The sequence below is a fragment of the Opisthocomus hoazin genome, chromosome 5 (genome assembly GCF_030867145.1).
Source record: "Opisthocomus hoazin isolate bOpiHoa1 chromosome 5, bOpiHoa1.hap1, whole genome shotgun sequence".
Taxonomy (NCBI): Eukaryota; Metazoa; Chordata; class Aves; order Opisthocomiformes; family Opisthocomidae; genus Opisthocomus; species Opisthocomus hoazin.
Window position 1 is genome coordinate 31515633 of NC_134418.1, and position 13697 is coordinate 31529329.

The following is a 13697-nucleotide window of genomic DNA, read 5'->3' on the forward strand; positions in this document are numbered from 1 at the left end:
GGAAGATCAGAAAAACTTTAATGTTGATATATCAAAAAATTATGTTCTCCGATATTGATCTAAAACAAAATTGTTCTCAGGTCAATGTTATGCTTTGCACTTGCATGAATTAGTGCATTGCATTGTAGGAAATGTAGTTGAGATGAGTTACAGTGTTCATAATGGAGGAGGAGACCAGAGGCACTCCCAGCAGCAGCTCGCAAGAAGTTCTGCTTTGTCCTAGAAAATAATTTTGATGCTGCCTTGGTTTTCTGGTAGGAAGTTTTTTTGGCTGAAATTTTCTGACCAGTTCTACCGCTTATTTTGCTGACAACGCAGTTGGACCAGTTCTTCAGAAATAAAACTTTCTTTGAGCTAAAACATGGAATTGAACTATTTCTTTGAGCTTTCAGACAATTTATTTCTGCCACCAAGCAGTTTTTGGTTAAATTAACAACCAAGCTCTAGCCTTTCTGATGGGACAAGTGAAATCAGGGGGAGGGACAACACAAGCACAGGGTTTCCCGGGACAGTGGTGTGGAGGACAGAGCCTACTTCCATTGCTGAATGTGTGGATTTCAACAGGCATTAGAGTATTTCCCAGAAGTCGAGCACCTTGAAGCTGTTTGCAAATGTTTGGAAGTTTCCTATGACACAAATAAGCAAACCCTGAAACAGTTCTCTCTCTATGAATGTACAGTCTCCAAGCTGCCCTTCTGCATAAGGTCAGGTTTTTGAGGAGGCAGGAGTGAGCCAAAGCGAGCAGCATGTGATCTTTGAAGGGTTTTTTTTTTCTTTTTTTTTTTTTTTTTTTTTTATCCTGGGTACTTTTCAGTCAGCCTTCAGAGCTTTTCATAGCAGGCAGAGATCAGGCACTTTGATAATGTCTTTGATACATTTAATCATAAGATCCTGGCTTTATATGGCTCTGGCAGGGACTGACAGAGTTGCTTTAAAATATCTGCCTTGATTCAGGTGTTGCAGTGCTTGTAGATGACAAAGGAAAATTGTGGTATTTCCCTAAGAAGGTTTGCAGTCTCTTATTATATTTGTTGTTACGATTCCTTACCAAAAAGTTAAAAAAAAAATTTAAAAGGTGTCTGTAAACTAGAAATGTCAGTCGAGTTTTGTCCTGAATAGTGAAGTTGTATGTGGTTTTTTTTCCCAAGCAGGAATATAGTATCCATCACAGTGCTTTGTTAGCCATACTTTTCCTACACTTTTATACAGCTGTAGCCATGCTTGCTGTCTTGGTTTACGAAAAAGAGTGCCACATCAAGCTAAATATCATGACTCCATAAATCTTGTACCAGATAAAAGGCTGAGAATAGTTTAGTTGGTATTCAGCCAACTCAAATGGCAAAATTGCTTTGCATAATCTAATCTTTTCAAAACTAAAACCAAATACAGTCTACTGCTTCAGACTATCTTGCTATCTTCAGCTATCTTGCTGAAGAAATGAGGAGTGTGTTGGTTTGACTATCCTGAATTGTCTATATGATGCCAAATAACCTTGTCAAATGGGGAGTCAAATTTTCATACTGAGCTCATATTTGAAATAACAGCAGCATTAAAAAAAACCACAACCAAACTATTTCATACTAATATATTATAGATTTAATTACTTTTTTTTATGTGCTGAAGTGAAGACATCTCGGATGAGTTGGGGGCTTGTTGCATTCACGGTACATTAGCCTCCCTCTATACTTGTGTATTTACTCTTGAAATTATATCATCCAGTCTTGCTCCATGATGCTGGATCGTGTTGCATTTCAGACTACCTAGGACAGACTGCTCTCTGGGTTTCATGACAGGATCACTCTGAACTGCTACTGCATCATTCGGAGGAGTTTTCTCTCCCTGCTCAAGGTTGTGGACTTGGCAATGTGGAGTTATATTTCATTGTACGAGGCAGCGGGAAAGTCGATACAGGGAGCTGACTGTGAAGTGGTGATGCTGAGAAGTGAGAAGTGATTTGCAAAAAATTGGGAAATACCTGTGTTTGCAGAGTGTGGGACTTATGGTTCAGCCCAGTGCCTTTTGCTCCCATGGCTACAGCAAATGTGAGCGAGCGCCTGGGGTTGAAACCAGAAATTTTTAAATACTTGAGCAGTCCAGAGCCATGCATTACAGTCTGCTAGAACAGGGGTTTACAGACAGTGGAAATTGCAGCCAAAGAGCTACTCATTCTGTGTATTTTAGACACTTAAAATGGGATAAACTGCTTTTAGGAAGTATCCCTTTTCGTTGTTGTTATTGTTACTTGATGCCATAGGGAGCCTGTGTGGCCTGCCTGAATTAGAGGTGTAGCTTTTATACAGGTGAAGTTACATGAAACCAGTTCCTCTCTGCTGCCCAGAGCTGAATTGTCTGAAATTTAGGCCCAGGATTACAGGAGTTTTGTTTTACAGGTAGTGTTCAGCTGGGAATTCAGGAAAAACAAAGAGTGCTTGTGTGCTTGGTATCATGACCAGTGTACCAACAGCAAATGTCATGGCTAATGAGGAGAAAGGTTTTGTGCGATTTAGATATGCTTGAAGTGTAACTCCCCATTTGACTGGAAATAAATTAAAGAGAGAAAAGGAAATTATCCGTGCTGGGTACGATGCTATTCGCATGAATCCTTAAAAAAAAACAGCCCTCTCCTAAATGAAACATGGTTTCTTTCCACATTGGACAAAGTTAATTATTCTTCATTTACTACTTTATTATCCATTTTACCTTTCTGGACAAGTAAGGTCTTTACGACGACTCTAGCTGGCAGAACTGGCATTGAATTAGCAACTGCTGCGTTTCAGCAACACCCATTTTGTTTGCATCTGTTTTAGCCCATCTCAAGGGAACATGAAATAATTTTTTTCTGTTTATGGTACCAGTAAGTTTGACTCAAGGGCCAATCGGTTAATGATGCTTAGGTAAGTAAAACTGTTTGATTCTTTAGCACTGATGCTGTTAACACATTTCTTTTATTAGAAAATGCCCCTTTGACGATAAGACAAGGGATGGAAGGGGATGAAAGAAGAAAAATTAACGAGTGATAGAATTATCTGTCAACAGTCTGTCATAAACTTCACTTGCAGGCTGGATTTTGTTAAAGCTAGTTATTAATCTGCTAGATATGCTTGGAATGGCATTCCAGTTCTTTCTACAGGTGTTCTAGCATTATTACCTCTCTATTTAGGAACATCATTAGTAATGGAAACTTGCCATGGAAATCATTTAAATGCCTGCCAAGTTCTAAAGTTGCTACTAACACCTCAAAATCTCAAAATATGGTGTCCAGGTGATGCTAAATATTTTTCCTTCCTTTAATATTATTCAGTTCCTTTAGAGGAAATCTTGGTTCCGTATCAATATTTAAGAGATTTCAGTAAATGCATGTGTCACGTAGGAGAACAATGACCAATCCTGTGCTTCTTTTGAACATGTCCTGAATCCATGTTGTTTCAGGAAATGACTAAGTGATGCTTTCAACTCAAATTCCAGCACAGCAATTTTTCCCATTAAACAACAGGATTATCCATGTCTATTTTTAGAGTAGTTTAAAGTTCTTACTAAAAGACATGAAGTTTTTTAGTTTTTAGGATTACTCAGACTATGGTAAGAGCTTTCGTTCTTTACACACAAATCTGTTGAGTTTTGGTTTATTGGGTTTTTTTCTTTTTTTTTTTTTTTTTTCCTTCCTTCTTTTTTAAAAAATCCAGACTACGTTTTCCAGGTGCTTTTGAGATTCTATTTTTTAGATTCGCACTGATGCGTATAATTCAGACTTGAACACATTGTTTCCAGGATGGGACTTACACTGAAATATTTGCTTTTCAGAACATGAATAGCCCAGTGGGACATCAGGGATTACACATGCCTCAAGTTCAGCTAGTACTGAAGTGGTGTTCTGGATTAGAACCCTATTACGGATATATGGTTTAAAATAATTCCGATCATTACAAATACAAAATTCAAATGTGTTTGTAAGGAACATGCAGCTGGGCAAAGACTTTTATTCTATTATATTTTCAGAGAAAACTATGTGGTTTTGCCTCAGTTCTCACAAATCCTTCATTGACATAGTAAAAGTCAGCTGGCAGCGAGTCCAGTATGTCAAATTAATGAAAGTCGTGGGAGAACTCCTACAGATATCTGTGGCAGCTAAGTATCATAAAGGGTTTATAGAAGGCATTTGCTTCTTGGCTGAAGTAAGGGTTGATTTTAACATTAGTTTTGTCTTCCTCTTTTGCTGCTGTTGTATTTGCTAATACTGGCCCAAATTCAGGAACCCAGTTAAGCACATATTTAAATCCATCCTTCAGCAAATAACTTACACTTGTTTACTTTGAGATCAGTTAAGACTTAAAGAAGTGGTAAAAATTAAGCATATTTTGAAGTGTTTTGCTGAATGTAGCCCTTTATTCTTCTCCTGATTAAAAACAAAGCAAAACTGATTAGGCATTTGAACATCCAGTGGAAAGAAGAGAGCGGCTGGATGGCTGGTATCCTGCAAGCTCTTGAATTTCAAGGAGGAGTTGGCAAAAGAGTCAAAGGTGTCGAAATATAACCAGCATAGAATAAAAGTCATCCCTTACGAATAATTGGGAATTTTCCCATCAATATCAAAAGATAGGGTATCTGAAATCTGGCTTTTCCATTAGTAAAAATTAGGAGGGTCCACAAACATGTAATAACTTTCAGTTGTGTCTGTCTGGAGCAATCTTGTAGCAGGAATTGGTGTGCAGATAAAGCTGTTAGCTAGGCATAGTTTTCTTCTCCTTATGTTACTCAAAAATATGTTTGTTGGGGTATTGTCGCAGCAATAAGAAACTTTCCAAATATCAAATGCAGCTTTCTGAGAACAGTCTTCATAGTAAGATATGAAATGGCTACAAAACTGTTGTATGCAAATATTAAAATTACTGAAAGAAGTCTTTCATTTGAACAGTTATTAAAAATGTGTTGGAATCATAATACATTAGTTATTTTATAATGTGCGTACATCGTAGTGTGTTCCTCAACCTAGTTTTATTTGTTAGCTTCTTTTTTGGCTCTTTCCATCTCCAGTTGTACCAATGAAATTCATTTCTCAAGGGTGCTCGGAGTCTTGAATACTGTTTCACACTGTGTCTCCTTCGGATTGCAGCCTCTTTGTCTAATGTATGAAAGCTTTTACCGCTATGTATAATAAATGCAAACAACATTGGTCTTCCCACCTGCTTTGGTGCTGTGTAGTTTTGGCTCCTACACATCCCTTAGTGGATCTAGTGAGAGAATATTCATTCTGGGGGACACAGGACATACTGAAGGGGTCACTTCTGAATCCGGTCAACTCTGTCACAGGTTTCTGTGTCGGGCAGTAATTTTCTGTATTTAAATATGTGCAAGCTAGTTTTAGTTTGACATCACTGACTATTTTAATCCTGGGTCATATGCAGGGTATAGAACAAACCATTTTTCTTTTCTTGTGGCTATTTCACCATCTTGTTATTACACAATACTTTTTACTGTAAATAGCAATAGTCTTTATGTCAAAGTGTGGGCCCACATCCATACTGTGTGCAGCATTATGGTGAGGGCAACTCCAGCCACAGTTCCAGCTCAGTGCCAGTAAAAGTGGTGCCAACTTCTCTGTCTCCTTCATGACATTCTGTGATTAATTGGCCTAAATACTCAAAGCGCCTTAAATTATTCAGGTGCATAATATGTACTTAACATTTTTATTTTTCTGATTTATAACCATCAGCACCAACTTAGAGAGCTAGACCCCTGAGATTAAAATAATTAATTGCTAGATGCTATTAGCTACATATTGGTAGAGAGTATTTAAGTTGCTAGTGATCTCTTGTCCTCTTCACACTTTACAGTTCCTATGATTCATCTTCTCATTTCTTAAAAAAACAACACATTAGTTTATTGTAAGGTCAGTTGTGTCTTTTTCATGGATAAGAAGATGCTTTAGATTATGAGAAAGAGACATTTGTTAATTTAAGACTGCTATTGTAGAATTGTGGGCTTTTCAGTTCAACTGTTTATTAACGAATTCTATACAACCAAAGGTACGCAGCAGGATGAATTAGATCTGAAATGCCTATACATGCTTGAGTGGGAAAAGCTGTGTGATAAAAATACTTTCTTGAAAGTGAAATAAGAAAACTGGGCATGTTGTTCATCCAGGAATTTAGACACTGAAATTTCTTTAAGAGTTAACCTGTCTTTCTTCATGTCTTCCAGTTAATTCATGGGAGGAAAACATACATTTTTATAAGCAAAGGAAGTGACTTTGAAAGGGAAGCACTGTTGTATTTCTTTTCTTTCAGAAGATGAATGTTACTTCATTAAAGGCCGGGCAAATATGTTTCCATTATAGCTGTTATTATCTCATTTAACTCATTTACCAATGTTAAATTACTGTGTGTCTGCCACTGCAAGTGCAAGATTTAGTTCACGTTCTGGTATGCATATCAGAAGTGCAGGCTGAGACTCTGCTGTGGTAGTTAATTAAAAATAAAAAAATCCTTTGCCTTCTTGCAGTCATAGCTGCATCTTAGGCTTGCAGTTCACAATATCACCATTGTTCTGTTGTGATGCCCTCTGGAGATCTGCAGCACTTTCCGCTCAATTAAAAAAAAAAAGTCAGGGTACAAAAGATAAAATGTGAGTTGCTGAAAAACTTGCAGGCAAGTTTTACAGAAACTGTTCTGTGAGGAAAAGGCATTCCTTTTGAAGGACTCTTTTGCATTTGAATGCTGGTATGGAAAAAGCTACAATACTGGCAAAAAATAGCGTAAGTGACAAATGAGTTGGGTAATGGTAACACCTCATCTGTGCTGCTTTTAGAGTTGCACCCAATTAAATGATGGCTGGTTTGAACAGATGGTTTCTGAAGTCAGAGAATAACTAAGCCAACTGGGACAAAATTCAGTGGTTGTCTCAAGGGCAGGATCATAAATTGACACTCTAGAAGGTACGGCATAATAAAACCATTATTGGAATATGTTTACGTATCTGTCATTTTTCCTCCTGTATCTTTTAAGTACTGGGAAACATCAAGAAGCCATGAGAACCAGAGTTTAGATTATGCAACTTTCCTTCTGCAGTGATCTGAATTCTCAACTCCAGATATTACCTCAATACATTAACATGGTGAGCCACTAGTGAATTAAGAGCTTTATAATGAAAAAAAGTTAACAAGCCATCAGCATTTTATTTATAGAAACAGCTGTTAGACAAACACGGCGTCACAACTCTGAAGTTTGTATATGCCATTAACACTGTCAAATAACCCCGAAGACTGCCATATTGACAAATTCTGTCTTAATGCTGATTTTATGTGCAGTAATAATACAGGATTCAATTTAACATGAATTTTTTCACGTGTTTTAGTATTCAAATACACACTTTAATTTACATACCATCCCAAAATTCCAAATTAAGGTGCAAAACTACTATTTGGTTATTGTACATCAGTTTTGAATTCTGTTTTTGCTGTCATTCAATTGATAAACTGTATTTAACAGATGAGAATTGTTCAGTAGGCCTTGTTGCTAGGCTCCGTTCTCCCACACAGATATTTGTGATTATGGACAGGCTGGGGTCATTCATCTTATCTGGAGGGGGAAAAAAACCAAAGCCAACCTGACAGAATAATTTTACTGTAGACATAATTTCAAATAAGTGCTTGGATGCTTTGGATAGTGTTATTGTGAAAGCCGTCTTTTGAAAACTGAAGCCTGCTACTCCCCCAATCTTTCCTTCTTAAGCATGAAGCTGGGTTTCACCAGCAAATTTGAGTATGTGGAGAAGTTCCTATGAGTTTGGTGCAGCATATGATTTCACGATTTCCATGATTCTCATCTCTGTAAAATGCCTTTGAGAAACAAGTGTGTGCTATGTGCGATAAGCGATGTGGTATGCTCTGAGGCAGAAAAGGCAACCAGAGCGAGGACAGAGGAACCAGAAGGGAAGGTTTCCGACTATTTGAATAAAATACCAATTTTCACATATGATTTAATTACTGAGATTCCCTGAGCTATATGTTTCAAATTCAGGTGAAATTCTGGCATTACAAGAAAGAAGTTGAATCCACAGCCTCTCAGTCGTTTTTTTTTTAGATCATGTATTCACTTGGTTTCTTATATTTTCTTGTGCAATGTCTGACAGTTAGGCACTTACAAAGAACACTTTTGCATTCTGCTGCAAGTGTTCTTAATGTTGTAGCATTTTTTTTCACATTATAGTTTATTTGTTTATAGTGCTCTGAAAATTCTAATTTTCAGACAAATTCTCATTTTCCTCAGACAAAAGTTAACAAAGAAAAGTGAAGTTAGAAGATAGAAGCTTTTTATAAGGTTCAGTAACACCAAATATTCCTCACAAATCTATAGCATTTTTTAGAATTGCATTGCAAACAGAGTTTTTAAAAAAAGTAGTTATCAAATTCTTGTAGTACTCTCATACTGCGTATGTGTTGGAAGTTGTTTTGTTTTGTGTTTTACAGTGACTGTTATCCTTCTCTTTGATCAGTATTTGGTATCTGTAGAACTGGAAGTAAATCGTCCAGATTCAATCACGACTGTAGTGAAAAGAAAAATTCTCTATGGAGCAGTCAAATGTTAATGTTAATTACTGTTAGTGGTGCATTTTTCATAGAGCAGTTTGGATGTCTCAGAGTAGTAGCTTAGAAAAAGCGCGTTAGGTCCGCAGGTTGTGAGTTTGTCCCATACTATAAAATATCAGCTAAGTATTCTTCGATCCTTCATACCTTATTCTAATGGCGTGTTAATAGCATATTGAGTAGATTGCCCAGCCTTAGTGGCCACATGTAAACAAAGTGATCCATAGTCCTGACAGACCTGAACTGTGGGTGGCATGTAGGGATGCCAGCGGAGACTTTGCAAATTAACATGTCGACATTGGGGTTTCCCAGATTGCGAGCCTCTCATGTTCTCACGCTCACGTGGTTGCTGGTGGCAGCTGAAGGTATAACTCTTCTCTTGTAAACCTTTCTTTTCCTTATTGGTAGAGTGCTTGCTTTTGGGTATGATCTCCATACATGTGTAAAACTCCTAAAAAAGCCCCAGAAAACTCAGGGGTGTGTGCATAGGAAGAGCTGACGTGAGAAGCATCATACGGTGCAAAGGACTCTGTCTCCATATTTTTATCTTCTTTCTTGGAAAGAAAGTATCTTCAAATGACGGTTTGTTGACAGTTTGTCTTCAGTCAGCACACTAGCAAAGACCATTATGTCAGCTTCTGTGTCACTGAAATGTGTCATGAATTCAACTAAAAATCTACATGTAAGGAAATGAAAGATTTCATTAGATTACTAAGTCAATTAGAAAAGCCCACATATCAAACATCGTTTCCTGGCATGGTAGAACTACAGAAATCTGCTGCTGTTGACTACGGAGATGATTTTGTCAAAATGGATTTGAATTCATAATGTGCTGAAGTGAGTGAATTGCTGAGACAGTAGTACTGACAAAAATGCATTTGAAAGACCTTGAAAGAATGGGGAAAATGAGAAACTAGTGATGACCTACCGAAAAATTAGAGTTGGCGAAACCAGGAAAGAAAATACAAATAAGGGTACTCCTGACTGCTAAGCTTTAAAATGCGGTGCTGAGTCTTTTGAGTATTTCATGGAAGCCCTCAATGGTATTTGTATGTGAATTTGTATTCGAAGCAGCTGAATTGCTGCTTTGTGTGTTTTATTTGTGTGTTCAAGTTTGCTATAAACGAGAACATCAGTCAAGTCTGTGAGAAAATATTTTGGAATAGGAGAGGACAGACTATGAAGAGATGCATACAATTATATTCATCTAATAAGAGGTCAGTATATGTTACAGTGAGAAAATTCATAACAAAACAACGATCATGTAGGCTGGGATTTTCAAAGGCACCTAAATGAATCGTGAAGTTCTCATTGTATTTCACAGTGATTTTAACGGTTTTGTTCCTCTTCTGTTCACAGCCAAGCACTGCTATTTCAGGGTGAGACCACACACAGCAAGAGTCACTTCTGGAATAGAAAGTGCCTGTACAGGGAGTTAATCATGAAGAGTTAATTCATAAGAACTCTGCATGTAGACAAGAAGTTCATATTGTGCAGTGTGATCGATATTCGGGTGTACGTAATGCACCTTGAAGTGATGTGCTTTGCGGTAATTTAATTCTGCAATAACAGAAGTATGAAACAAGGAAATGAGAAAGCGCTGCTTGCATCATCATAGCCAGAAACATATGGAATATATTCGTACAGCCTTAGCTACAGCCTGATCTTCCAGAAAGAATTGAGACTTTTAACATTTTTAGCCTTTCTTGTTAACTCTGCGTGAAAGAAAAAGAAGTGGTGATTGATTCATCCCTAATAAAACAGAAGTTGTAGATCTTAATTTGTTGTGTCGTTCTCACTTAACCTTTTAAAAGTATAAAAACAGATTGTTGCAGTTTTGTCCTGTTAAATTATTGTAGAGGTAGTAAAGCATGGGAAAAAAATTGGGGAAAAAGAAGGTAAAATGTGTGTTCTATTGAGGGCAAAGATTCTTTTCTCATTTATTTCAAGTGTCCAGATTTACCCGTGGTGCTCAAATATTTGTTCTTGGTTAATGTTGTTACCAAGACAGCTGATTTTTCAAGGACATTTAAACATTAAAATATAATTTTATTTCTTTATGCACGCACATGCATCACAGGAGCCAGTGCAGTGCTAATAGCTATCCTTGGATCTTAAAAGGAATCTCTTTCAAGGACCTGTTAGAATCTGCTCCTGTATCAAGCCTCATCCAAATGCTCGCCTGGCTGAAGCCTGGAGCTATAAAAGGGTTCTGTCAACGTGAATTCCTGCGCTACCTTCCCCTTCACCCTGCTGCATGTTTAGAAAGATGGCCTGTTTTCCTAACAGTAAAAGATGTAGAAAATGTGCTGAAGTTCACTGAAAGGAATTTAAAAGGAAATATTTTTGTCTTGGCATGTAACGCAGTTGTAAGAAGAGTCACTTTGATGACATCCATCTGTTGCAGATTAAAATAGGTTGGAATCGGGGATTGTAAAGTGAGTTAGTACAGCGTGATAAGTAGGGTGACGGAAATAAATGCGTTGAACTGGATTGGGTGACTGAAATAAAGTGCTTTGTAAATCAGTATTAAGAGGCTGAAAGTGGGAGGTTTTAAGGATATTCTCACGATGTGAAAGAATGATTTTCACCCGGTGTTTCTGGCAGGGAGGTGAAGTTAGATGAGAAACAGGCTCGGCTGGAGGTGTTTCACTGGAACGCCACGTACTAGTCCAAAGGCGTGCATGTACCTTTCTAATCACATCCCCACAAAACAGGCTTTTACAGTTATTTATCTGCTTATTGAAACTCACTCCTACTCTATTTGTTTAAGTATGAAAATTGTTACTGTCTCTGTGCGCGTTCCCAAATGCTTATTCTGTTTAATCGTTACTGCTGTTGCAGGACTTTGTTTCCTCTCCTGGTATCTGCAGTTGCATTGGTAGCCAATTTACCTGCGTGTAGGGTCGCATGTGGGTGAACGTCAAAGCATGTGCTGGTTTCAAATAGCCAATGTAATTTCATGTCATAATTGCAGATAAAGGCAAAGGCTGGCCCATTTCATGTTCCCTTGCTTAACAATACCACCCACAGCCTAGCTGAAAAATGAAAACGTGATTTTTTTATTTTTATTTTTTTAACCTATAAATGCTAATGGAGCTTTAAATGCAAACATATGAATGCAGGCAGTTTAGGAGTGAGCATGTGCACAACATTATCCTGGATTTAGATACTCAGGCTTGAGTACTTCATCCGTTTTGCTCTGTGATTAGCTACGCTTGCAGTGCCGCCCAGTTTTGTGAGACTTTTCTTCTTTTCCTTTAGTGTGCCCCACTTCTGTGTCACAGGTGATAACATCTAGATATAGGACTTTTTTGCTCTTAGATATTGTTTTTTCTCCAGTGTGTACCTCTGCGTGAAGCCAGTGTGTGTGCATGAAATATGAATTCTAGGCATGTAATTTTTTTATTCCACGTACAAATCCAAAGCCAATATATGTTTTCTTAAGTAGCATAGTCAATGACAGGATTGGTCAATTATTTTTGAGCATATATAGATATATGTAACATCAGAAAACTATGGCTAGCAAGCTGATGCATGTATTTTTTTCTTATCGTTAATATAATTTACTATGATTTCTTCTTTTTTTTTTTTTTTTGTTCTTGTTAAATTTTGAACTTCAGCAATTGTTGCACTGTTTTGCTTACTCTGACAGCTCTGCAGTTCTTCTGTGCCAGTATTGCCCTGTTTTGGTATGTGTGTGCTAATTAATGCAGATATAATGCAAAGTCAGTTTTCTTCACAATTTTGTTCTCCTGCAGCTTAAGGTGCAGAAACCTTTCACTGGTGATGAAGTTGTGCTCTCTATTAAGAAGAAGCTAATGAGAGATTTTTTTCTTCTTATCTTTTTACAGTCTGACAGCAATGCAAGCTTTCTCCGAGCTGCCAGAGCTGGCAATCTGGACAAAGTAGTGGAATACCTGAAAAGTGGGATAGACATTAACACATGTAATCAGGTAAGATACTTGAAGGGCAGAAGTTTGCAAGAGCGAGTTGCAAGAAACCCACTTCATTTTTTCAAGCTAGATTACTTCATACAGATGTTTTGATTCCCCTGAAACTATGTTTTCAGTCTTGTTCTTCAGTGGTATCTTTCTAGAGGAAACTGGTAATGTCTATAAAATGGTGCTGCTTTTAGTAAAGCTTTGTGTAAGCCATTGTGGGCTCCACTTTCTTGCCACTGTCCTGCAGGTATGGAGAGATGTTAGTGAAGTGCCTATATTCAAGACTTAAGGTATGGTTTGGTAGTCTAACACTAATGGTCCTGCTATTGTGACGTTCCAGTCCTAGTTGAAACAATGAGCACTAAATGTAATTGTATTCTTCAAAATACTTAAGTTATGAAAAAGAAAATTTCTAGCTGAGGAAGTTACTATGTAGCGTTCTTTGGATATAGGTAAATACTATGATAAAATATGCCTGTATGTCGATTTGCAGGTTCTTGGTAATTCTGGTTGGTTTATTTTCAGAAAACTACGGTTTAGGAGTCCTGAGGCATCTATGTTCAGCAAAGTCCACCTCGCTCCTTATCTGCTTGGTTTTGTACTGCTGTGACAGAGTGAGACTGGACTCTCTGGCTGAACAGGAGACCTGGAAAGCTGAGGCCCACCCGTTACCCAGCTTTCTTTCCTGTGCTGAGAGTCTCTCATGCTTTTATTTGTCTGGAGGAGTGAAACTATGCCAACACTCATGTTTTTTGCTCTGTTATTGCTGTTTATTTATTGTATCCATTTATTAATTATAATGAGGCATGCCCACATAATGGATATTCCCCATTTTAATGAAAGATACGCCTTTCTCCAGAGAACCGGCATTGCAAATAGGAGTTGAAGAGCAACAGATATTACAACAAATTGACAGCTGAGCGGAGGATGGCAGTGAGATGACTGTAATTAATAAATTCCACAGCATGCCAGGTGGCAGGTTTTGGTTTGGTTTTGTTAAAGCTGTTCTGAAGTCCTCTTTTCTGGCATCTTCATCTTCTCATTTAAAAGAAAGTTCCAAATTTCTTGTTGCAAACATTTGTCTAAAGGACAGCGTGGACTGGCATCCTTGGCAGAGCCAAGGAAGAAGTTGAAAGCCATATGTAAAAAATGGTATCCTTAGCTTACCTGTG

The 13697-nt window shown here is 37.7% G+C and overlaps 1 protein-coding gene across 2 annotated transcripts in view; it reads left to right on the forward strand.

The window, feature by feature from the left end:
- The window catches only part of ANK2 (ankyrin 2), a 365935-nt gene that overhangs the window by 190278 nt on the left and 161960 nt on the right, over positions 1 to 13697 (forward strand). For both annotated transcript variants that reach the window (XM_075420874.1, XM_075420873.1), the window contains one exon: positions 12436 to 12537. In XM_075420874.1, the coding sequence (XP_075276989.1) occupies positions 12436 to 12537 (102 nt within the window). The remainder of the gene's footprint in view (positions 1 to 12435; positions 12538 to 13697) is intronic.